The sequence below is a fragment of the Alnus glutinosa genome, chromosome 8, assembly GCF_958979055.1.
Source record: "Alnus glutinosa chromosome 8, dhAlnGlut1.1, whole genome shotgun sequence".
NCBI lineage: Eukaryota > Viridiplantae > Streptophyta > Magnoliopsida > Fagales > Betulaceae > Alnus > Alnus glutinosa.
The window spans coordinates 26423506-26448898 of NC_084893.1; the positions used below are offsets into that span (position 1 = coordinate 26423506).

A 25393-nucleotide genomic window follows, 5' to 3' on the forward strand; every position below is an offset into this window, starting at 1 on the left:
AGGCAGAGTAGTACCATGTGAACTCAACATCATAACTCATGTTTGATGAAGAGATAGGGGAAGAGAGAGAGGATGAGACTTTAGGAAACATAAACATGAACATTGACACGTAATAATTATTGTTATTGGTTTGTGAAAGAAAACTCGTATCTCCATATATAGATCATGCATCAAATGGAATCATCCAAAGGATATATAGCACATTGGATCAGAAAACCATACTTATGTATAAAGCAGAAAGCATTGGCTAAGCAATTTTGCTTTTTTGAATAAAATTTACCCTCGGTTTGGTGGCCTTAATTTGGTTGACAGAAAGCTAAAAACTTTTAGACAATTTGAAAGGGAGATTACTCCTTGGTTGACTCTATTTGTGTCGTACATTTTTATTTCTGAAACCTAATGAATGAGTTATCAATCTTCCTAATATTTGTGTTAAAATATCAATCAAATAATTAAATTAATTTTAATGAATGAGGTATCATTCTTAATATTTGTAAAAAGTACTAGAGCGGACAATTTGGATTGAAGTGTCGGGATTGGGTTGGCCCGTCAACAAGGATGAAGCTAGAGGCTTTTATGGGTAGGGACCAGTGGTTATTAAATTTTTTTTGTAGGAGTCAATATGCTAAATTTTTTTATTTTTTACCTTATATTTTTTTATTTTTTGAAGAATTTTTTTTCCAACCTTATAATATTTTTTTTAAAAGAATTTTTTTTTTTTTTTTTTTTTTGGGGGGGGGGGGGGGGGGCTCCCTCCATCCATGCTCGCATGCCTGTCAAACCATTAATTAAGGGTTAATCCTGACATAATCCGTTTAATTAAATAGGTCAGACCTTTCAACTCTAACACGACTCATTTAAATAAGCAGGTGACACAATACAACCTTCTCTGTTTGATCGGACCCACATATATATTTTAAGTTGTTCCCATTTTTAGTTATACTCATTAAGTCGTTGACTTAATTTTGTTGTGTCCACCTGTAAGACAATTTACTTTAGAGAGAAGCCAATACTAGGATTTCAGAAAGAAAGATCTCGAATATATGCAGCAACATGACCTGATATTATTAATCGTATATAATTTGAGGACTCAATCCCACAAACTTTTCATGGTAATCATTGCCTTAAGGTGATGTTGTAGACTTAATGATTTAAGATGATTTCGTGTATCATGACGTAGCTAGCTTAAACCTACCGTGTGATGGTCGGTGATTAATATTATGATTACAATGCTATGTGATTATTACTTAATTAGTAGATACTTTTGTTGTAATGATTAATGTCGATAGTTACAAAAATAAAAAGAAATAAATACCCAATTTTTTGAGCTTTAATATCGATTATGGTTTAATGGTGACACTCCGAGTTAATTAATTTGGGGGGCTTTACAAGTTCTCTCATTTTTGCTTAATTACTACGGGAAGTTTTAAGCTATTTTTTCAAACCTAGAACGATTATTACAAATTGATGCAACCATATAGACAGATTTTACATTTTTTTTTATATAAGTTTTAAAGGCTCTAAATAAAAAATGTCCTGACATGTTTTCCTTTTTTATTTATATTTATCTTTTTCATCATTTTTCATTATATATATATATATATATATATATTTTCCCCAGATAGTGTTGATTTTAGTTAGTTGTTGTTCCGAGTTTCGATCGCGCGCTTATTATTACAGTGTCAAGGTTTATTGTAATAAAAGTTATATTCTAGTTTTTTTTTTTTTTTTTTAGTATAATTAGTCATTGTAAAATATATTTACACAAATTACACTATTTATAAGGATTCTTCTAATCATAAATATATATGGCAAAATATATATTTATAAAAAAATCTTGAATAGGAAAATTTTGATTAGTAATAGCATCTGAAAAAACAAAAAGAATTAATTTTGAACTAAATTTTTTAATATAAAAATATATTTATAATAAAATTAAAAATCCCTAATTCTAAAAAGTTGTGCCAAGTAAAACTAAAAAATCCCATTATTACGTTTTGGTAAACTTAAAAATAAAACTTTTTTTAAAAGAATATATTCTTTCAAACTTTTTTCGAAGAAACTCTATTTCTGAAAACAATCACAAATTAAACTGGCTGTCTACTCAACACTAAGGGAGCTAGGTGGTGTTCATGGTACTTCATAAGGATTTTCGCCTTAATTTGCATGCGAGTTACGTGGAAGGTGGGAGGGTAATGGTTGCATTTGGCTTTTAGATGGGCCCATGTGTAGAGTACTTTGCTTGCTTGTTTCCACGTGTAGAGTTTCATGCGAAAGCTGCCATAAAATATATGTTTTGTTTGCTTTTGAAATTAATTGAATTTGTTTATTACCAGGATGGATTTATCTGACATAGCTTTGGTGCATGGCCTTGGGTTTGCATGATATGATCGCCGCGCTTATATATGTTGCCAAGTAGCTAGCTAGCTTGTAGAACTAGTTAATTAATTATGTCCTAAACTCCTATAGTTCTTCGAAGCTCCATTCAGTCCTTTGATATGTTTTGAGACATGGTTTTCTGCAGATATATTTCTTGTACGTACGTAAAACTACTTATGTCCTATACAGTTGTTTAGGAAAGCGATGGATTTGAATGCCTTAATGACCCTTTTTGCAGCAGTCTTTTCCTTTACTTTCGATTCCCACATATTTTGAGCACTGCTTTGATGCTAAAAGAGCAGCTACCACTAGAGCTGCTCGTGATTTTCATATCAATCGATTGCATATATACGACTTAATTAGAAACAAAGAAAGACCGCGTTAATGATTCGATAATCAAGCAAGTAAACTAATTGAAAAACTAAGATTAAGCGTTTTATTTTATTCAAGAGATAGCCTACAAGGCTTCAAATAAAACTGCTCATATCTAGATAGTAGATATTTCTAGTACGTGCACACGATGATGTGCTTATGAAAGCCAGTCACCATTTATCTAGAGCTAGCATGCAGTGACTTTTATTTATTTATCGTGATTCGTGCTTCTCTAGAACCAGGCGGAGCGAATCTCACAATGCTGGGGGCTGAGGCGGCATTGATTTGGCAAGTGCCTCGCACACTCCACCATCTCCCGCATTTCCTCACCTCGGAGCTCACCCTGCTGCTGCCTTACCACCTGCCTCAACCCCTCACATCGGCACTGCTCGTCCATCCTCCTCAACTGTTGGCAGCACTGCTGTAAATGCTGCTGTTGGTTGCCGTCTTCGTAACTCCCGGACTCGCATTGTTGCCTCATATATCGCTGGCAGTGGTTGAGATTCTGTTGACGCTGAACCTGCTCGCGGCAGCTCTCGCCTCGCCTCTGCTGATTCTCAATGTTCTCATCGACGTCTACAGTTGTTACGGTGGTGTGGAAGGCAGCGGCATGCGCCACCAACAAAAGGGCTGCAAGAAGAGCTGCTAAGGTTGCGAGGCTGGCCATTGTTATGATATGAAACACTTTAGTGGGAATGCGAATGCTTTGATGAAACTCTATGGTGGGAGTGGAGGGTATTTGTAGTGGTTTTTGGGTGTGCATGTAAAGTACGTGTAAGGAGTGATGCTCAGGCTGGTTTTGGTATTTTTGTGGGGTGGCTATGCGTGGTCTGCCGGCTGCATTCATGCTTCCACGTAGGTTTCCATGCATATGGATGCTGCCACAAACGGATACCAATGAGCCCAGTGACTCCAAATCCCAGCCCATAGCTTTATTTGCTCACTCGAACCTCGGATACCAATGGAAGTAATCACCAGACCATGGATCCTATATATGCAATTAACTACAGAATAAGTCCTAATCATGAGTGATAAGAAGTCTAGAAACAGTACTTTTAGAGGACCCTCACCGCAACATATATACTACAAAATCAAAAATAATATTCTCAACAATTGCCTCCCTCTTCTATGCCTTTGATAGACAAACTCCAAATTAATTCCTCAAATCAGTGAAAGCCCATTGTTCCCATCCTTCCTGAATTTTAACCACATGACAAGCCATCATGGCTGAATCTCCTATCACCCAAACTCTTTGAATACATAGGAGCAGTTACCTATATCAGATGAATTCTTAAATCTAATTCCCTCATTGCCCCATGAAAAAAAAAATTCCACAGGTCTTTGTTTCTTAATGAAATATAAAATACTGCCAACCTGATTACAAGGGGTTGACCTGAATTATAGAAACCATGAAGACGCTGTACATTTAACTGATAAGTCTATTTGCCAGTTGAACTTCGACAGCAAGCTTAAGTCTATTTGTCTTCATCTACCGACAATTGTCTATATACCCCACCCACCAAAAAAACAAAAGAGGAAAAAATGCTTCATTCGTCATTGAAGTATGGACTTTTATCAATTCGCTCCCTAAGGTTAAAAAATTATCAATTTACTCCCTAAGTTTAGAACTGTTATTAAATAGATCATTCCGCTAAATTTTTAACGGTGTTGCCATGTCATACGTACCCAATTAGAAGAGGACATACCCCGTTTTAATAAAAAGAACTATTAATATTAAAAAAAAATAAAAAAATCTAAGGTAATCAATTAGACCACCTCAGATTGGCCAGAGGAGATGGCCGAACCACCCCCAATGGCCTTGGGGTGGTTCAGACACCCCTTCTAGCCAGCCTGGGGCCACCCCTACTAGCCGGCCTAGGGCCACCCCCTATAGCCAATCAGACCGCCCCAAAAAATTTGGTTTTTTTTTTTCTTTTATATTTATATTTATATTTTTTAATTTTTTATTAAACAGGAAGGACATGCATAATCTTTTGATTGGGCATGACATGGCAAAACCGTTAAAAATTTAACAAAAGGTGGACACTAGGAGATATTTGATAACAGTTTTAACTTCAAGGAGTAAATTTATAACTTTTGAACCCTAGAGAGCGATTTGATAAAACTTTCGTACCTCGGGGACCACCAGAGCATTTTGCCAAAAAAAGAAAAGCCAAAGACGAAAAAGTAACAACGATGATATTATTCAGTTCGAGGTTGTATGAATATAAAACAAACATTGCTTGACAAATGGATCATAAATTGGACTAGAATTAGTAATAAAGGCCATAATTTACACAAATAGAACATTTTGAGAAATTTTAAAACAACTAGGAGGATATTTTGAGCAAAACACTAATTCAAATTTAAATTAAAGCAAATGATGATCACAGACCTTTGCAATTGTTTCAGCTGTCTCTTTGAAGTCAATGCATCTAGAGACATTAGATTTTGCTAGAAACTCATCAATCAGTCGAATTCCAATATTATAACCCCTGCAACATAATTAAGCACTCAAATCAACGTAAAGCTTTCCTTTTTTATAATAATCTAATCAACAATTTTGCATCAGAAGAGTTGTTGACAGTAGGAGACTACCCATAGACACAAGGAAAGTATGGAAGTTGCAATGCAATATCAGAGATGCTAAGGGGAAGTCGAGTGATATAGCTAGCTACCGCAAGGCATTCATCAACCCCACCCCCCAAAGAAAAAATAAAAGATAAAGATAAAAAACACCGAATCCATTACTAACTGATTAATTAAGTTGAAAATTCTCATATAACCAGATACACAGATTTGTTACCAGGTTTGGCAATTGGCAAAGGAAATACATCTTCTGTGCATAGCAATAAGGTTGGACCATATCTAATAAAAAAGAGTCTTCAACTACACCAATTAAGTCATCCAAAGACAAGTTCTGACGCCAGTGTAGGTTTGTACTATTGCAATACCTAGGGCATTGACCTCAATGAAAACTGATGAATTATTCACTTTGTTGAAATATAAATTTTCATCTTAAAAGAATACACCCATTCAAATCAAAATCTTTCCACAGTTATTTAGTCAAGGACCATTATATGTCCCACTATCAGCATCAGAAGGATGTCGAACCGTAGCCTAGTAGTTATCCAGGCTATCCACCCAGAATGGATTCTCACAAGCAAATCAAATTATTAACTTTCATATCATATTCATCTCAACGAAACCATAAACTGAAAATTCACATATTACCAATGAAATATAAATGGAAACTCACTAATGAGAGACTAAAAATTACATTTGGTCAAGCTGTTTAATTGTTTACTTCCTCAACCTCCTCCAGATCCGTAAGCAATTGGCGCACCATCGCCCCATACGTCAAGGTAAACAGCTCAGCATTCTACACCATTTTCAAATTTCATAGATCAACAACACAATAAGAGAGTCATTAAATCACGAGATCGCGTATCAATTGCTTAGTAACCTTGCGAGTTGAGCATCAACAAGAAAAATGTAACAGGCCCATAGTAGCTAGAAGGGCTGGATTGTAATAAGTGGGATACTTGGATATTTAGTTAGTCAGTTGATTAGTTAAACGGTAGTGATTAGAATGTAGTACTTAGCTGTTATATTAGTTGAGTCTTGAAGTGTATAAAAAGAGAAGGAAAAGCTGAGAGAATTATCGAGAGAATTGTATTAAGTTGTCCCTTGAGAACTTGGAGGCCATGGCTCCTCGAATTGCCAAGTTCTGTGAATGGAAATTGCTTCCATTGTTTCTTCATTTCTTTCTTAATCTTTCTTCTTAAATATCTCTTAGTTCTTCCTCTTTCCCCTTGAAATTTAGAAGTAACAGATTAGAACTGTTACAAAAAATTCAGATCAATCATAGAAATCGACACGTTCAAGAATTACGACAAAATCATCACATCCTTGAAATTCAATTTCGTTACCGAGAGAATGAGGGAAACGAAATTAGATCAAACCACACAACACAGCCAAAACAAAGAAATTAGACCAAACCTCATCGAGTACTATAATGTTCAAGAAGATAATTACAACAAATACATGTGAAAAGTATGAGTGAATAAGAGAAAGAGGACATGACCCGATAGTTACGCATGACAACTCTTTTCCGATTCAACAATAAATGACTAAACCCCTCATTGTATTGGAAATGTCTTCTCTTGTAGATACCTTTTTTGAATTGTGGTTAGGAGGCTTAAGCACTGGCTTAGCCACTTTTGCAATCGTGTGAAAATATTTGAATTAGTGTGGTCAGTACTCTTCCTCACTTTAGTCATCATTTTTCATTGAAAAAACCTTCTATAATTAAGGACCTGACACAAACCAGGTTTTTTGTACCATCAAATAAAAAAATAATATATTAAAATATCACATCAAATCAAATAAACACCGAAACACATGCACGATTCAACCTTCTCCCAAAACTCATCATCTTCTCTTTCCCATCGTCTTCTCCTCTTTTCCATTCAGGCACGACCACCATGTCGCCATTTTCTCATCTCTTGCTTCAAACTTGTCTTTTATGATCGATTTGAAGGTGGTTCGACCATTCCTATAACAAAACATTTGAGCCCTGCTGTCTGGAATTGTCTTCATCGATCTGATAGTGAATCTAGCTAGTGATATGATGGTGGTTCGATATAGGCAGAGGTGTGGGCGATGTTGGAAAAATAGCTGCTAGCTATATAGGATAGTGAGCTAGCCATATTTCTAATCACAACACTATTTTGTGAGTGCTGGTTTTATCTTTTTGTGGCGAGGAGATCGAGGTGGATTTTTGCCTTTGCATGTAAGTTACGTCGAGGATATTTTTAGCACTCATAAAGATATCTAACAAATATTGCTAGTAATTTGACCAGACGTAGGAGATCGAGCTTTTCAGGTATCGGGCAGAGTAGCTTACCAACATAGATCTCATAGAAGTTTTCTATTATTTATTGCCCTGAATTACTATTCAAACAACAAATTAATGACGATCTGGATTTGTTTAGCAATGCTTTGATGCTAAAAGAGTATCCACGTACTAGTTATTTCATATTTATTCAACTTAATTTGAATGTGTAATTGTGTTTTATATAAAATTAACACAGTAAGGCATTCAATCAACTTGGTAAGTGCTGTCTCCATATTCATTCCAAGTTGATCGATCGTATAGTTCTATTGCATGCAAGAGAGATTTTGTTTCCCAACAAATGCTTGGACAAAACACTAACTAGAACAGCTCGTGATATTCATATCAATGGATTGCATATATATGTAATTAATCTTGCCCAGCGATACTATTAAAACCTTTGCTCTGGCGTGTTTACCGTCAAGCTTTCTCTGATCCTTGGTACAAACAAACCACGCAAGTATAAATACCATTTATTATTATTTACTTCATTTCCGTCTTCCACAATTTCCCCCTTTCTTTTTACTGTAATGACTAGGTTTTCGCAATTTTATATGCATGGTTATCAATAATCAGAAAATGTGCAAAACCAAGTAAAGATAATCAAGCAAGTAAACTAATTAAGAAACCAAGATTAAGCATTTTATTTTACTCAAGAGACAACCTACAAAGCTTCAAATAAAACTGATCATATCTAGATAATAGATACTACTACTACACACGATGATGTGCTTATGAAAGCCAGTCACCATTTATCTAGAGCAAGCATGCAGTGACCCTTATTTATTTATTGTGATTCGTACTTCTCTAAAACCAGGAGGAGCGAATCTCACAACGCTGGGGGCTGAGGCGGCATTGATTTGGCAAGTCTCTCGCACACTCCATCATCTCCCGCATTTCCTCACCCCGGAGCTCACCCTGCTGTTGCCTTACCACCTGCCTCAACCCCTCGCATCGGCACTGCTCGTCCATCCTCCTCAGCTGTTGGCAGCACTGCTGTAAATGCTGCTGTTGGTTGCCGTCTTCGTCACTCTCGGACTCGCTTTGCTGCCTCATATACCGCTGGCAGTGGTTGAGGTTCTGCTGACGCTGAACCTGCTCGCGGCAGCTCTCGCCTCGCCTCTGCTGATTCTCAATGTCCTCGTCGACGTCCACGGTTGTTATGGTGGTGCGGAAGGCAGCGGCATGCGCCACCAACAAAAGGGCTACAAAAAGAGCTGCTAAGGTTGCGAGCCTTGCCATTGTTATGATATGAAACACTTTAGTTGGAATGCAAATGCTTTGATGAAACTCTATGGTGGGAGTGGAGGGTATTTGTAGCTGTTTTTGGAGTGTGCATGTAAAGTACGTGTAAGGAGTGATGCTCAGGCTAGTTTTGGCATTTTTGTGGGGTGGCTATGCGTGGTCTGCCGGCTGCATTCATGCTTCCACGTAGGTTTCCATGCATATGGATGCTGCCACAAACGGCTGCATGCGAGTTAAGTGGAAGGTAGGAGGGTAATGGTTGCATTTGGCTTTTAGATGGGCCCATGTGTAGAGTACTTTGCTTGCTTGTTTCCACGTGTAGAGTTTCATGCGAAAGCTGCCACAAAATATATGTTTTGTTTGCTTTTGAAATTAATTGAATTTGTTTATTACCAGGATGGATTTATCTGACATAGCTTAGGTGCATGGCCTTGGGTTTGCATGATATGATCGCCGCGCTTATGTTGCCAAGTAGCTAGCTTGTAGAACTAGTTAATTATGTCCTAAACTCCTATAGTTCTTCGAAGCTCCATTCAGTCCTTTGATATGTTTTGAGACATGGTTTTCTGCAGATATATTTCTTGTACGTCCGTAGAACTACTTATGTCCTATACAGTTGTTTAGGAAAGCGATGGATTTGAATGCCTTAATGACCCTTTTTGCAGCAGTCTTTTCCTTTACTTTCGATTCCCACATATTTTGAGCACTGCTTTGATGCTAAAAGAGCAGCTACCACTAGAACTGCTCATATTTTCGAATTTAGATATATCTGTACATCATATTTTCGAATTAAATAGCACTCTCCTATATTCCACTGACGGTAAAATAAATGTATAAAAAACTTTTATAAAGATGTGCTTATTTAATATAATTCACTAAATTTTAGGATTGTTCATAATTTACCCTATATAGCCGGCCAGATTTTGGTCCCCTAGCCTGTTTCAAATTAATTATGGTATAGTCCCCAAGGGATAGCTTAATCGGTTGGGGACTATGCCCCATGAAGCGGGGGTTGCTAGTTTGAATCCTCACTCCCTCTCTTGTGTGGACATGTCAAAAAAAAAAATTAACTATGGTATAAAATTTAATTGAAGATTGATAGGTTGGTTATTAATTAGTCGATCTTGTTAAGAGTCTCACATTGCTAAGATATGCCTGGGTTGTGGGCTTTATAAGCCTTGAGAATTGACGGCGTCAGCAACTGTAGGGTTTATTTTGTGTTCAACAAGGGATTTTCCCAGTTTGACAAGTATCTGATTATTAGGCAAGTTTTCGTTATTTATTTTTGTGTTCAATAAGGGATTTTTTCAGTTTGGCAAGTATTTGTTATTTTTATGTCAAATTCAGTAAGCTAGGGGTGGCCGCTAATAGTAAAATGTGTGGGCAGCAAGTAAGTCTACTAGGGTAGGATGATGGTTTTATTCTAATCCTATTTAATTCCCTTGTTGTATTCGGTTGAAGACAGATTATGATTACCTCCCGTTTCAATTAAATATTCTACGTATTGGGCATCATCTATCAAAAGGAAGTCTGAGCCTACAAGTGTGGGGGAGTGTTAAAGTATTGATTAAGTGATTAAATTTCCTCACCCTGAAGCTTACCCTGCTGCTGCCTTACCACCTGCCTCAACCCCTCACATCGGCACTGCTCGTCCATCCACTTCAACTGTTGGCAGCACTGCTGTAAATGCTGCTGCTGGATGCCGTCTTCTTAACTCTTGGACTCGCATTGTTGCCACATATATTGTTGGCAGTGGTTGAGGTTCTGCTTACGCTGAACCTATGCGCGGCAACTCTCGTCTCACCTTTGTTGATTCCCAATGTCCTCGTCGACGTCTACGGTTGTTACGGTGGTGTAGAAGGCAGTGGCATGCACTACCAACAACAAAAAGAGTTTCTAAGGTTGCAAGCCTGGCCATTGTTATGATATGAAACACTTTAGTTGGAATGCGAATGCTTTGATGAAACAACATGGTGGGAGTGGAGGGTTTTTATAGTAGATTTTGGGGTGTGCTTGTAAAGTACATGTAAGGAGCGATGCTCAGGCTGGTTTTGGCATTTTCGCGGGGTGGCTATGCGCGGTCTGCTGGCTTCGTCCATGCTTCTACGTAGGTTTCCATGCAAATGCTACCATAAACGGGTTTGGGCACATCTCTTACTTTTATTATTGATTATGAATTAAAATTAATTAATAGATACCGCAACTAAACGTACGTGATGTTAATGATAGAATTTAGATATATCTGTACATCATATTTTTGAATTAAGTAGCACTCTCCTATATTCCACTGACAGTAAATTAAATGTATAAAAAGCTTTTATAAAGATGTGCTTATTTAATATAATTCACTAAATTTTAGGATTGTTCATAATGTACCCTATATAGCCGGCCAGATTTTGGTCCCCTAGCATGTTTCAAATTAACTATGGTATAGTCTCCAAGGGATAGCTCAATCGGCAGGGGACCACGCTTCATGAAGCAGAGGTCACTAGTTTGAATCCTCCCTCCCCTTCTTGTGTGGACATGTCAAAAATAAAATAAAATAAATTAACTATGGTATAAATTTAATTGAAGCTAGATTGATGGGTTGGTTATTAATTAGTCGATCTTTTGTTAAGATATATATTAATTAGTAGTCTTTAATGACTCAGCCCAAATATATATGCGGATCGGGTTGGCCCGTCAAACTATTAATTAAGGGTTAATCCTGACACAACCCATTTAATTAAATGGGTCAAACCCTTCAATCCCAACACGATTCATTTAAATAAGCAAGTAACACAACACAATATATATTTTAAGTTGTTTCCATTTTTAGGTATACTCACTAAGTCGTTGACTTAATTTTGTTGTTTCTACCTATAAGACAATTTACTTTACAGAGAAGCCAACACAAGGATTTTAGCAAGAAAGATCTCGGATATATGCAGCTGCATGGCATGATACTATCATCGTATATCATTTGAGGACTCAATCCCACAGACTCTTCATGATAATCAGTGCCTTAAGGTGAGATGATTTCGTGTATCATGATATTGCTAGCTTAAACCTACTGTGTGATGGCCATGGCCGGTGATTAATATTCTGATTACAATGCTATGATTATTACTTAGTAGATACTTTAGTTGTAATGATTAATATCAATAGTTACAAAAATAAAAAGAAATAAATACTCAATTTTTTGAGCTTTAATATCGATTATGGTTTAATGGTGACATTCCAAGTTAATTATTAGTTAATTAATTTAAGGGGCTTTACAAGTTATTTCTCATTTTTGCATACTACGTGAAGTTTTAAGCTATTTTTTCAACCTTAGAGAGATTATTACAAATCGATGCAACCACATGGATTGATTTTGCATTTTTTTTTTCCTAAATTTTAAAAGACTCTAAATTAAAAATGTGCTAACATGTTTTCTTTTTATATTTTTATTTATTTTATTCATCATTTTTCATCTTTTGCCTCTTGGATATCTGTCAATCTGTTTTCATATATATATATATATATATATTTTCCAATCAGATAGTGTTGATTTTAGTTAGTTGTTGTTCCCAGTTTCGATTGCTTATCATCACAGTGTCAAGGTTTACTGTTATAAAATTTATATTCCAGTTTATTTTTATTTTTATTTTAGTATAATTAGTCCTTGTAAAATATATATATTTACACTATTTATAAGGATTCTTCTAATCATAAATATGTAAGATATTATCTCCTTATATGGCTTTTATATCACATATTACAGTGTTTATTATATTGTTAATAAATAAATATAATATACGGTATTACGGTTATGGTAATTTCTATTAATTTATATTACCGTAATGAAATCGTTTAATTGATTTTAAATCAATTAATAATATTGTTTCCTTGATGGGATGAACAATACGGTATTTACCATATTTGAGGGTCCCTGACCTAACCTATAAATTAATAGTCTGTGTACACCATCAGTTCGGCAATACAGTAAGACATAAATTAGAAGATCCCTCAGATAACATATTATTTTGTTTTTCAGATTTTCGTCGTAACGCTTGAGCAAAGATGGCTATAGGTAAGCCTAATCCTGTTCTTTTTTTAATTATTATTTTTTTTATTTTCCGCTGCACATGTTAGTTTGGCATAATTTGTTTATATGTTCTAACATGTGGTATTAGAGCCAACCTCTATGCCGTGTTGCTTAGCATTTAGTTTTGCTATGCGTTATGAATAACAAATTCAATATATTTTATTTGTTATTGTTCATTATTTTTTGACAATATTGTTTAAGCAGTATTGCAATATTATTTTCTCCTTGTGAAAGAGAATTTTGTCCTGGATTGCAATATTGTTTAAGTAGTATTGTGAAAGAAATTCATAATTTTGTGCTGCAAAATTACAGTTTTGCCCCTGCTTGGAAACCAATCTGAGGACCCCTGTTTCGCCTTTTAGCCGCCTCGCAGAGCCGCTGCCTCTCCAGTGACCAGGGTCGCCGTCTTGTCTAATCGAGAGGCCGCTACTTCTCCGATAAACTCCGACCCACAAGGGTCGCCGTGGAAGTAAGAGCGGCGACTTCTCTTGGCCGCCACATCAGGAGCGGCAGGGTGGCGGCTAGGGTTTCATATTTAGGTCTCTAGGGTTTTCAACCCATTTGGAAAAATAGCAAATCGGGTCAAGTTGGGAATCGAGTAGGGTTTAAAACCCATGAGCCCAACCCGATATCAAGTGGGTTGACCCATTCGAGTCAGCCCAATCCAGGAATTGACCCATTTGGGTCAGCCCAAGAGGCCCTATTCAGTTTATTCAAAAAAAAAAAAAAAAAAAGGAGTATTTAAGTGGGCTGACCCATTTGGGCTAGCCCAATGCAACAACCCATCAGGTCTTTTAAAAGGACACTTAAGTCTTATGGGGCTTAAGACTTGGATTCATCAAGTATAAAGGGTCTGAACCATTGAGTCATTATGTCTTCTAAATGTTTTTATTATTTACATTGTTGTAAATAAATTAATTTATTTAAATGCATAGATTTATATTGTTTAAATATAAATTGTTTGATGCTTAGACCTAAGAATAATTAACAATACCATATATGCTAGTATGTTTACAGTAATATCCAAGAATGTAATATCTAGAAAAGTTCTGGCTAGAAAAGTCTTGGGATTTAAGTGTGTCCAAGTGACTCCCCCTCACTTTCCTGAGAACTCACCTGGTTGCACATTGGAAAATGTTGTTTTCCTCATTTAAGTATCGGTTTGTTATATTCCTGGGACTATTTATGGAGCATCTATAAAGTTGTTAGATGATGTTAACAAAGTCGCAATTATTACCATAATTTTGGGAGAGCCAAAGCATCCCAATTTTTAAATGATAATTTCATCAAAATTGTAAACACGTAATTATCATAATAATTATGGGAGAGCCAAAGCATCCCATTTTTTAATGATAATTACTTCAGGATTACATGCATGAACCTCATAAAGAATTTTTATTAGATGTTCATGGATTGCAGCGTGATTATTATGATTTTAGGAGAGCCAAAGCATCCTAATTTTATAATAATTGCATAAAGATTGTACACATGAACTGCATATAGAAAAATGAACATCGTGTTGAAATTAATTTATAAATTTAATTACTTATTCCCAAATAGAAGTTTTTGTTTTTATGACTTAATTAGAATAAGATAACAAATTTAGTATTAACAATAAAATTTCTCTCGGTTGCCCAAAGGTACAGAGAATTTTATTTATTAATATATAAATTTATTAGTCTTATTAATAAAGACTAAATTTCATACGTGATGCAACCTTTGCCCAAAGGTAGGTTGAAATTTACTGTTTAAATTGGCATTGGCTAATTAAAATAAAGTTACTTCATAACATTAAAGTATTCTTATTTTAATTTTCTTGGTGATTGTAGCTATTCCTATTACTCTACATTTTGGTAGTTTTAAGTTTCAATACTTTATGGTAATATTTTTTCTGACTGGAAAAGATTAATATGTTTTTTCACTTGAGGTGCTAAAAAATTGGCACTCCGTGTGGACAAACCACCTACTCTCGCGGAATTAAGTACGCCATATGAGATTATTAAGCATGAACGGTGAGAGTGATTTAATCACCTAAGTTAGATGTTCATGAAATCTCATGTCACCAAAGGCGTCAGGGATTTATTCCTGAATGTTTTAAGGCCAAAGATTAAGGTGCCAAGAAATATTATGGCGATCAAGATACTTATTTCTCTTGCAATAAGAAAAACTGAGAGCATATAAAGAAATATTGCATGAAGTATGAGAAATGACTTAAAATAAAGATAATCTCACATATTTAATGTGTCGTGAATCTTTTTTAGTGACTCATTCAAATATGTTGTGGATTGATTATGGTTTAACAATCCACATTGTCAACACAAATGCGGAACACTTATTTTTATAATTGGAGATTGTTGGGATTTATAGATTAATTTTAAAATTCAGTTATAATTTTGACCTTAAAAATGTTTTATATTCCATAATCTTTTTGAAATTTATTTTCTAGTTTAGTTAGTTAAAAATTTCAATTTTAAACTTGAAATTTTTTCTTATTTTGGGTGGAATATTGGTTGAGGGTCTATTTAAAGTCTATTTAAAATTGACCTATATCCCAATTTTTGAAACAAAATTATTTCTGCATATTGATGTTGATATAAAGTTGAGTCTTTGTCAATTTAAAAATGCTATTGTTATGGCATTGGAGGTTGAAATATATCTCCATACAGAAAATAAAAGTCAATAAATAATAATTAATTTACTGACTTTAGTACTTGTGTGGACTGCATAAGGGAAAGCATACCAACAAGACCACTAAAGATGCTGAAGATAGCTTTTTGAGATTCTTGAGATCATGTACATTGAAAAGTATTGACCTTTCCATACTCATTGCCTAAATGGTCAAAGATATTTTTATCTCCTTTAGTGATGACCATATAAGGTTTATATATCTCTATCTTCTAAATGATAGAGCTGGGGTATTGAATGCTTTCAATACTTATAAGGAAGAAAAAGATAAACAACATGAAGATCATAAGATCTGATATAGGCAAAGAGTATTATGGTAGGTATATGCAAAAGGGAAATGATTAGTAATACTAATCTGCTATTACCCTTATAGAGTAAAGCTTTGAAAACCGTTGTGTATATATTAAACTGAATTCCATTTAAAGTTGTCCTTAAGACACATTTTATGAAATAGATAGAAGCCAAGTTTAAATTATTCACACATATGGGGTTGCCTTGCTAAAGATGGGATTTACAATCCTCGCATAAGGAAATTAGATTCAAGAACTAGCAGATCTTTTATAGGCTATCTAGTAAACTGTAAGGGATTTTTATGTTTTATTATCCTTCATATAATCCTAGAGTTATTGATTGTAAAATTTCTAAAGGATGTTGAACCTAGCTAGTAGGAGTGTTTATCCTCAAAAGATTTTACTTAGAGGAAACACGATAATTGACTGAAGCTCCTTCATATGAAGGATGTTTGATTGTACTTATGGAAAACCAAATTGATTACCATGAACTACAACCAGTTTTAGAATTGTCAACCCATAAAGAATATGTTCAGTTTGAATCAACTTAGACTTTGCAAAATGCAAAGAAAATAGAATTAAGAAAATCCTATAGAATAAGAAGATCAACAATCTCTAGTGATTATGTTGTATAACTCAAAAGTTTAATTTTGACGTCAGACCTAAAGATGATCCAAAATTACTTTCACAAGCCATGAGTAGAGATAATTCCACATTGTGATACAGTAGCTCATTTTGATCTAGAACTACATCAAATGAATGTGAAAATAACTTTCCTGAATGGAAATCCTAAGGAAAGTAAACACGTTGTCTACTCAACACTATTTTGTGACCTCTAGGGTTGTTTTATTTTTTATTTTTTGTGACAAAGGGAGGTGTTGTTTAGGAAAGCGATGGATTTGAATGCCTTAGAGCACTAGCAGCATATTCCCAACCATTTTCCCTATATTTAGGGAACAAAACTACTTTTTGCTTCCCTATAAAAAAATACCCCACAATAGATTCCCTTACTTTTCCCTATATCAATTAAATATTATTTTTTTACTCTTATTTTATTCTTTTTCTCTCTTTCCTACTTTTTCTCTCTTCCCTATATCAATTAATTATACTTCTTTTTTATTAAAATAATACATAGGGAATGAATAGTAGACATGTATACATAGGGAATCACTATTCATTCCCAACTCCCTCATCTAAATATAGGGCATCTACTGTGGGAGGTTTTTTGATGTTTTTCATGAAATTTTTCCTAAATATAGGGAAGGGAACCAATATAGGGTAACTGCTACTAGTGCTCTTATTGACACTTTTTGCAGCAGTCTTAACCTTTACTTTCCCACATATTTTGGGCACTGTTTTGATGATAAAAGAGCAGCCACCACTAGAACAGCTCGTGATGTTCATATCAATCGATTGCATACGACTTAATTAGAAACAAAGAAAGCCCGTATTAATTATAAGATAATCAAGCAAGTAAACTAATTAAGAAACTAAAATTAAGCGTTTTATTTTATTCAAGAGACAGCCTACAAAGCCTCAAATAAAACTGCTCATATCTCGATAGTAGATACTATTTGTACATACGATGATGTGCTTATGAAAGCCGGTCACCATTTATCTAGAGCTAGCTAGCATGCAGTGACCTTTATTTATTTATCGTGATTCGTACTTCTTTAGAACCAAGCAAAGCGAATCTCACAGCGTTGGGGGCTAAGGCAGTACTGATTTGGCAAGTCCCTCGCACACTCCATCATCTCTCGCATTTCCTCACCCTGGAGCTCACCTAGCTGCTACCTTACCACCTGCCTCAACCCCTCACATCGGCACTGCACGTCCATCCTCCTCACTGTTACTATAAATGCTGCAGCTGGTTGCCGTCTTCGTAACTCCTGAACTCGCATTGCTGCCTCATATACCGCTGGCAGTGCTTGGGGTTCTACTGATGCTGAACCTGCTCGAGGCAACTCTCGCCTCACCTCTGCCGGTTCTCAAGGTCCTCGCCGACGTCCATGGTTGTTAAGGTGGTGTGGAAGGCAGTGGCATTCGCCACCAACAAAAGGGCTGCAAAAAGAGCTGCTAAGGTTGCGAGCTTGGCCATTGTTATGATATGAAACACTTTAGTTGGAATATAATGCGAATGCTTTGATGAAACTCTATGGTGGGAATGGAGGGTTTTTATAGCGGATTTTGGGGTGTGCATGTAAAGTACGTGTAAAGAGTGATGCTCAAGCTGGTTTTGGCATTCTTTCGGGGTGGCTATGTGTGGTCTGCTGGCTGCGTTCATGCTTCCACGTACGTAGGTTTCCATGCAAATTAAATGCTGCCATAAACGTGTTTGTTCGATCGCGGTTCTCAAATTTGTTCATGGAAAACGAAGTGAAGAAAGAATCATAAACATATTTTGGGCACGTCTCTTACTTTTATGATTGATTATGAATTAAAACTAATTAATAGATACCGCAACTAGACGTACGTGATATTAACGATAGAATTGTGATATATTTGTACATCAGATTTTCGAATTGAATAGCACTGTCCTATATTCCACTGACAGTAAATTAAATGTATAAAAACTTTTATAAAGATGTGATTATTTAATATAGTTCACTAAATTTTAGGATTGTTCACAATTTACCCTATATAGCCGGACAGATTTTGGTCCCCTAGCCTCTTTGAAATTAACTACGGTATAAAATTTAATTGATGATTGATAGGTTGGTTATTAATTAGTCTTTTGTTAAGATATATATTAATTAGGATGCATTTGGAATTGCAATGTTATTAAAATATATGCAATAAAATACAATGAATCACTGGCCGGTCTTCTTCCTGTAAAGGTTAAGGGCCTTAATAATCTGCGAAAAGAAGGTCTCCAATATTCACAAGATCTAGAACAAGAGAATATAGAAACAAACACAGTAAGTTAATTATGCCTTACCAAATTTTTGTCATCAAGGGGAACTCCAGACACATTGGCTGACAAACGATCCCCAGTTTTTGATGGTGACATAGAGAACTTAATTATTACATCTCCTAGACTTATAACCTGAGGAAGATCGAAAAGAGAACAAAATGTGACATTTGTGAAAGAACAAAAGACCAACCTGTGAAAAATAAAAGCAAACCCAAAGACATAAATTTGCAATAAAAATGAGTTTAAAATAAGCTCAGTATTATCTGAGCAAGAGCATGCTGAAAATTCAAAAGTTTAGGCATGTAGAACAATACTGATCATATTTTATTTCAGTATAAAAAAAGTAATAGAATTTATATTCCGTTGTGGATTATATATATTTATAACCACATTGTTATTTTTTTTTTCTCTTTTTTAAAAACTAGCGGCGTAAAAGTCTCTAATTTGACAAATCTCAAATAAATTTGATAAATAGGAGATTTTTTTTTTTTTTTTTGAAACAAATAACAATTTGTGAGAGTTTCCTTTCACAAACTAATGACAATGATTATTATGTGTCAATAATGTTCATGTTTACGTTTCCTAAAGTCTCTCTCTCTCTCTCTCTCTCTCTCTCTCTCTCTCTCTCTCTCTCTCTTCATCAAACAGAAGAGTTATGATGTTGAGCACTTGAGCCCACATGGTTGCTACTCTGCCTCATTGCTTCTCTTTTTAAGAACAATTCAAAGAGCTGAGTCATAAACTAATAATAAATTCCACCCAATGAAATATGGATAATGGACTTCTCCTCAAAAATAATAAATAAGGACATATTTCTTTCAAACTACCATTTATTTGTCAATTATTAGATCAAATATATCTTTATCTTCTGATAAAGATAAATCTGTCTAGATTTAAAAGGATTTGTTTTATCCTATTATCTAGGCTAAAAGTTGTTTAGCTTATCCTATTATCTAGGGTAGAAGTTGTATAGCGTTAGGTTTATAATTCTCTGCTATTGATAAGCTTAAATGATAAAGCTGTAATACCCCAGATTTTAAGACAAGGTGTTTTAAATAGAATTTAAGATCTATGGCGATCAATTCACACTTTTAATTGCTTGATCGACATTATTCTGATAAATTGCATCTTTATGTGCTATCTGTTTCAAAACCTAAATATTTAGTAAATTGATTGGAATAATAATATCTCTAATATTATTATACGAGAATATTTTGTAGAATAATATTATTAATATATAATATTATTTTGAAATAATTATTGTACAAGATATTATTTTATTTTGTATAATAATATTATCCGTATAATAATGTTATTTAAAAATTAACATTATTTATGAAACGAATTAGATTCAAAACAGGTTTAAAATTATATTCTAATGACTTATTAAATGGTAAAGACCCGATATAAAAATATTCAGAAAATATTTTATATACAGATTAATTGAATCTGCAGATTAGTCGAATCTGCGGGTTAATTGAATCTGGGTGAAGGAATCTATTGCGTAATCTCTGTGCGTCATCTCTTGTGAATCACCCTTGCTGCCCACGGATTCTCTTCTATAAATCCGAACTCCCATCTTCATCAGAAACAGGCACCTCTCAGTAAAAATTCAGTGGGTTTCTTCTTCCTTCTTTTATTTTTTTCTCCTATTTCCTCTGTTATGTTCTTTCTTTTTTGTTCTTCATCCGAAACACAGAGAGAGAGGGAAGCCAACTGAGGGAGAGAAACCCAGTTGTTCTTTTTATTTCTTCTTCTTTCCCTTTCTTTCTTTTCCCTCTTCCCCTCCTTGTTCTTCCTGTTCTTCTCCCAAAAGAGAACAGAGAAGCCGAGAGAAAGAGATAGCCCGAGAGTGAGAGAAAGAGAGGCCGAAACAGAGGGAGAGAGAGAATCAGAGAGAGAAGAGACGCCGATCGTGAGAGGGAGAGAGACCGGAGCTGAGAGTGAAACCGGGAGAAGCCCGGAGAAGACCCGACCGGTGGCCGAGCTTCCGGTGGAGCCAATGAACCCAACGGACCCAGAAGGATCCGAAACCCAGAACCCAGCAAAAACCCGACCCTCCAACGACCTATGACCCAACAAACCCATGACCCGAACCTCTTCTTTTTCTGCTTCTTCTTCTTTCCTCCTTGTCTGGTCGAAACAGAGAGAAGAGAGATCGGGAGAGCAGAGAGGGGGAGAGTGTACCGCCGGAGATGAGACCCAGACCCGGTCCTTGTTTGGGTCGTCGCCAATGGGCCAGAGGACGCAATTCCGGTGGCCTGAAGCATGATTTCCGACGATCCTTCGTTGAATTTCTAATGGATTTTCACAGAAAATCCTCAAGGTAATTTATGATGAATTATCGTAATTCTATTTCGAAATTGTTATGGGTTTATTTTGATTTACGGGTTATTGTTGATTTGTTGGGGTTTTCTCTGATATTAGTTGATTTCCCGGTTGTGTGGTGTTTGGTTGGTTATGGGTATTTCGTGTAGCCTCTTTCCCTTGTTTTTGACTAGTCGATTAAGGTTTGGTGTGAAGGCTTTGGGTGTTTTTCAGAGGGGTAGATTCACGATTTTGGTTGTGTGGGTGTTACGGTCGAGCCAGGATTGTAGATGTTTTGTTGGTTCTCTCCTCTGTTCTGGTTATTGGTGTCCAGCCAGTGGGAGTGTGCTCTAGCCCTGTGTTCCCTGTCAGCCAATTTCCACATTGTGTTGAACTGATTGTGTGTATTTTTGAGTAGAAGCCGTGTGTGTGTGTGTGGTATTTTTCCCCGGTCCCGGCCACTGTGTTTTGGTGTGTTTCGGTTTTGTAGCCTTTTAGCCAATTCTGGATTTGGGGATTATTACTGGGTATTTCATGTGGGTAATTTTCTTTTGAGGTTTTGGAAGTCTAGATGTATCCCCTGTTTTGTGATTTGGACCAGTTGAGGATGATTTTTGAAATGGGATTTTTGTGAGTAGGTAGTGGTCATGCTGGCCGAGTAGTGTTGGTATGTAGGTTGGAATGTTTCATTATTTGATGGTTAGTTTTTGAATGAGGTTTTGTTAACTAAACTTTATAAGGATTTTTAATATGGATATAAAAGTGGCAAATGAGATGTTTGGAAAAGAGAACTGATACTAATATCCTATATATATAAATATATATTTATTGCAGAAAAATGAGCCATTATGAGAACTGCACCAAAAGGCTGTAAGTATCTCTATACTTACTGAGGACGAAGCTGGTGGATTTTTCCATGATATTGTGTTTACTGCTTTATTTATTTGTTTGCGCATGTGATCTTACATGTTTTCTATTTTTAACTAAAATGGTTAATAACAAAGCTGGTATGCAGCGGGGGGGTGATGGCTGCCAGTGGAACCTTTGGCTTCCGTGACACTTAATTAAATAAACGGGTTATGACCTTTGGCTCATAGTCTGCTGGGACCTTTGGATTCCAGTAACAAACTAATAAATGTGAGAGTTGGCTAATATAGCTGGGGTGTTGATGGTATTGCCAACTGGGACCGTTGGCTCCCGTGACACGCTAATCCGGACCGTTGGTTCCTTCACGAGAGGAGTGCATAAAATTGATAATTAAGCCTTGCATTTAAAACTGTCATATTACTGTTTTATGGTTAGGTATACATTTAATATATGACTGTGATTGACTACCACGGTTTATATATTGCGTATATACGTGACTATAAAACCATATTTGCATTATGTGGTATTTATTAAATAAATCAGCATTCATATTATTATGGGAAACAGTGGACTCACTTAGGTTGTTTTGTGTTTTTATTTCTATATATATATATATATACATTGGTGCAGGTCTATAGACAAAGACTAGAGCTCGAGTGGTCTTCAAGTTAAAGATACATAGTTCGTATTGTGTTTGTAGTCTTCTGTGTTTACAGCATTTTATGTTGACAAGATTGCTAATAATTTTCATGTATATTCTTGTGTCACTATGGACACATGTTTCCATGTATTTGTTCTAAGTATTTTCTAATGAATGTCTAGAGGTATTTAATTTAAAAGCTCTGATGTGTTATTTAATCCAAGTCTGTTGGATAAATTATATTCCGCTACCAATTTATAACTCTGATGTTGTAGTAATGTCACGTGAAAATCGAAATTTTCACTTACGCCTTTTTGTAAAAGGCGGGCCATTACAGAGTGGTATCAGAGCAGTTTGCTCTGAGGACCTTAAGACTTGACCTTAGAAGTTTAGAAATAACACAAGAGCTATAAGTATAAATCATTTTTCTAAAAAAATATTTTGTGTGAATTTTGATATTGTGTGATGTATGCTTGTGTATGCTTCCATCCTTGATGATGTATGAATATATGCTTTTCAATATCTTGTACTATATTGGAAAACATATTAATTTGATTTGCATACTAAGGGAAAATTTTACTAAATATGAAACTACTTTTATTAAGAAATGATTTTGAAATGAGGAAAATGTTTTAAGGATATACTTTCCACATTTATTCCCTTGATTGCTTAACAAAAATAATGTTTTGATGCTATGAAAACATCTTAAAAAGTTTGTAAAAATAACAAATACGTGCATATTTGTATTTTTGTTAAAAATAAAAAAAATAAAAAAATTTGTATCTGGATGAAAAATACTCTTTTATGTACTACTAATATGGTTCAAAAAGATTTTGAAATAGAGTTTTATGAAAACAAAGGAGTTAATATGAAGAAGCTTTTAAAATATATATATGGCACATAGTACCACTTTTGATTTCATTTATAAAAAAATGTCATCAATTTCTCATATATGACCTCGAGTTTAAAATCTATTATTTTATAAATATTGAATGGATATTGTGAGTTTATTTGATCTATCTACAAAGCTCATAGATAGATGATGGTATTGACATTTGATAAGCATTAATGTAGAGTAAACATTCTGTTATCAAGGTTTAATAGATTTAGATGTCTTAGTGCAGAGATCTCTCACCCTAATGACGATCCGAGTATAAGATGGATAAGACACTTGAGGTATGTGAATAGAAGTAATTTCATGATTAAGATGATTTGATATCTAGTATTATCTTGAGGTATAATCATGAAATATTTTTGGAGATATAGAATTCAAATGCTCAATACTTTGACAGAACTTATGGATATTAAGTTGGTAAATTTATTAAGCACTTTGCTAATAATTTTGTGTTTTGGAAATAATATTTTCTTGTGACCATAATAAGGATAACCTGAGAATCAAAAGATAATTTTGAGGCTTTGAGGTCTATCCGATTAACCCTAGAATGTAAGAAAAGATATGTTGTGACTATGAGTATCTATTATTCCAGATCTGGTATCTTTTGAAGATAGGTGTATATATTATAGATTGCTGATTTATCTATATTTGAGGAAGTTAGTTGATCAAATGATTTGATGATATTGGAGAGATTATCTTCCTATGCATCTGATGGATTTTGGAAAAGATGATATATTGATGTATCGTTGAGGTTTTCAAGAGTTTAAGTTAAGAATTAAATATGTGATTTATTTGTTCTCTTAGAAACCCTTGCTTGATGGACATACATGTTAATTATTAGAGTAGCGCAGCGGAAGCATGGTGGGTTGCATTATTAAATTAGATTGATATTTGGAATCTAATCTAATGACTTTCGAGGATAATAATATTTATGTAGGGATAATGAGAAGATCATGGTACTATATAAAGAAATAAGGAAATAGAGGTTTGAGAGATTATGATGATTTTATAAGACCATACTATTTCCTCTCACATCTTTGATAAGATTGATTATATGTGATTTGGGTAATGCAATGAACTCACAATAGGAGGCCGCAATACTTCGAGGTATGGATTATTGATCATTCAGGTATTTTAGATTTACATTGCTAAAGATTTGGTAAAAATCATGGTATATGCTACCCAAGAGGATATTTGGATCCGCGGATTTTGAAGTCATACAGGCAATGGGTTGCTGATTTAAATTTTGAGATAGAAATTTTGTAATTAATCATTTGAAGAGATATTGATATCCAAGCCTTTCCTTTTGAGGTATAGATTGATATACGTGGCATATGTTTTGCTTTGAGTCCTTAGTCCTACGAGATAGTAAGATGATAGGTCTCATTTTATAACTGACATTGTTTTTCTTTCCTATCACTTTAATGGTTGATTGGTTATCCTTGCCACTGTGTTTGTCTGATTGACTAATTGATTGTTCTTCGCCACAATTGAACAACGATGACAAGGAGAATAACGTCAACAAAAGGCATGCAACGTTCGGAACCAAGAAGGATTTTTCACACCATTGTTGGATAATGGAAACCCTTACGTCTTGATAAGCCGCGCCTTGAAAAGGGTGATCTTGTCTTAATCGTTGCAAACACAAACCAATGGGTTAAAGACTAGTCTAAAGAAACATCAAAAGGAAGCAATGGCCAGCAAGATCAGAATCACGCATACTCACGCTCACACCAAGAAGACTAAAAGTTGATACGAGGCAAGATTGCTATTGGTTAAGCGTACAAGGTAAGTATGTAAACCCTCTTGGTTATATTTTAAAATTGAGTAGAG

At 35.0% G+C, this 25393-nt stretch overlaps 2 protein-coding genes across 2 annotated transcripts; both read right to left on the reverse strand.

The window, feature by feature from the left end:
* Window positions 1–2983: 2983 nt before the first annotated feature.
* Window positions 2984–3418, reverse strand: LOC133874853 (2S seed storage albumin protein-like). The gene has a single exon (XM_062312738.1). It carries the CDS (start codon window positions 3416–3418, stop codon window positions 2984–2986), a length of 435 nt encoding a protein of 144 aa, XP_062168722.1.
* Window positions 3419–8455: 5037 nt separating this feature from the next.
* On the reverse strand, window positions 8456–18035 carry LOC133876307 (2S seed storage albumin protein-like). The gene is made up of 3 exons (XM_062314583.1): window positions 17914–18035; window positions 10698–10803; window positions 8456–8968 (listed from the first exon to the last, which is right to left on the reverse strand). The coding sequence occupies exons 1-3, from the start codon at window positions 18033–18035 to the stop codon at window positions 8456–8458; spliced, it is 741 nt and encodes a 246-aa protein (XP_062170567.1).
* Window positions 18036–25393: the final 7358 nt, after the last annotated feature.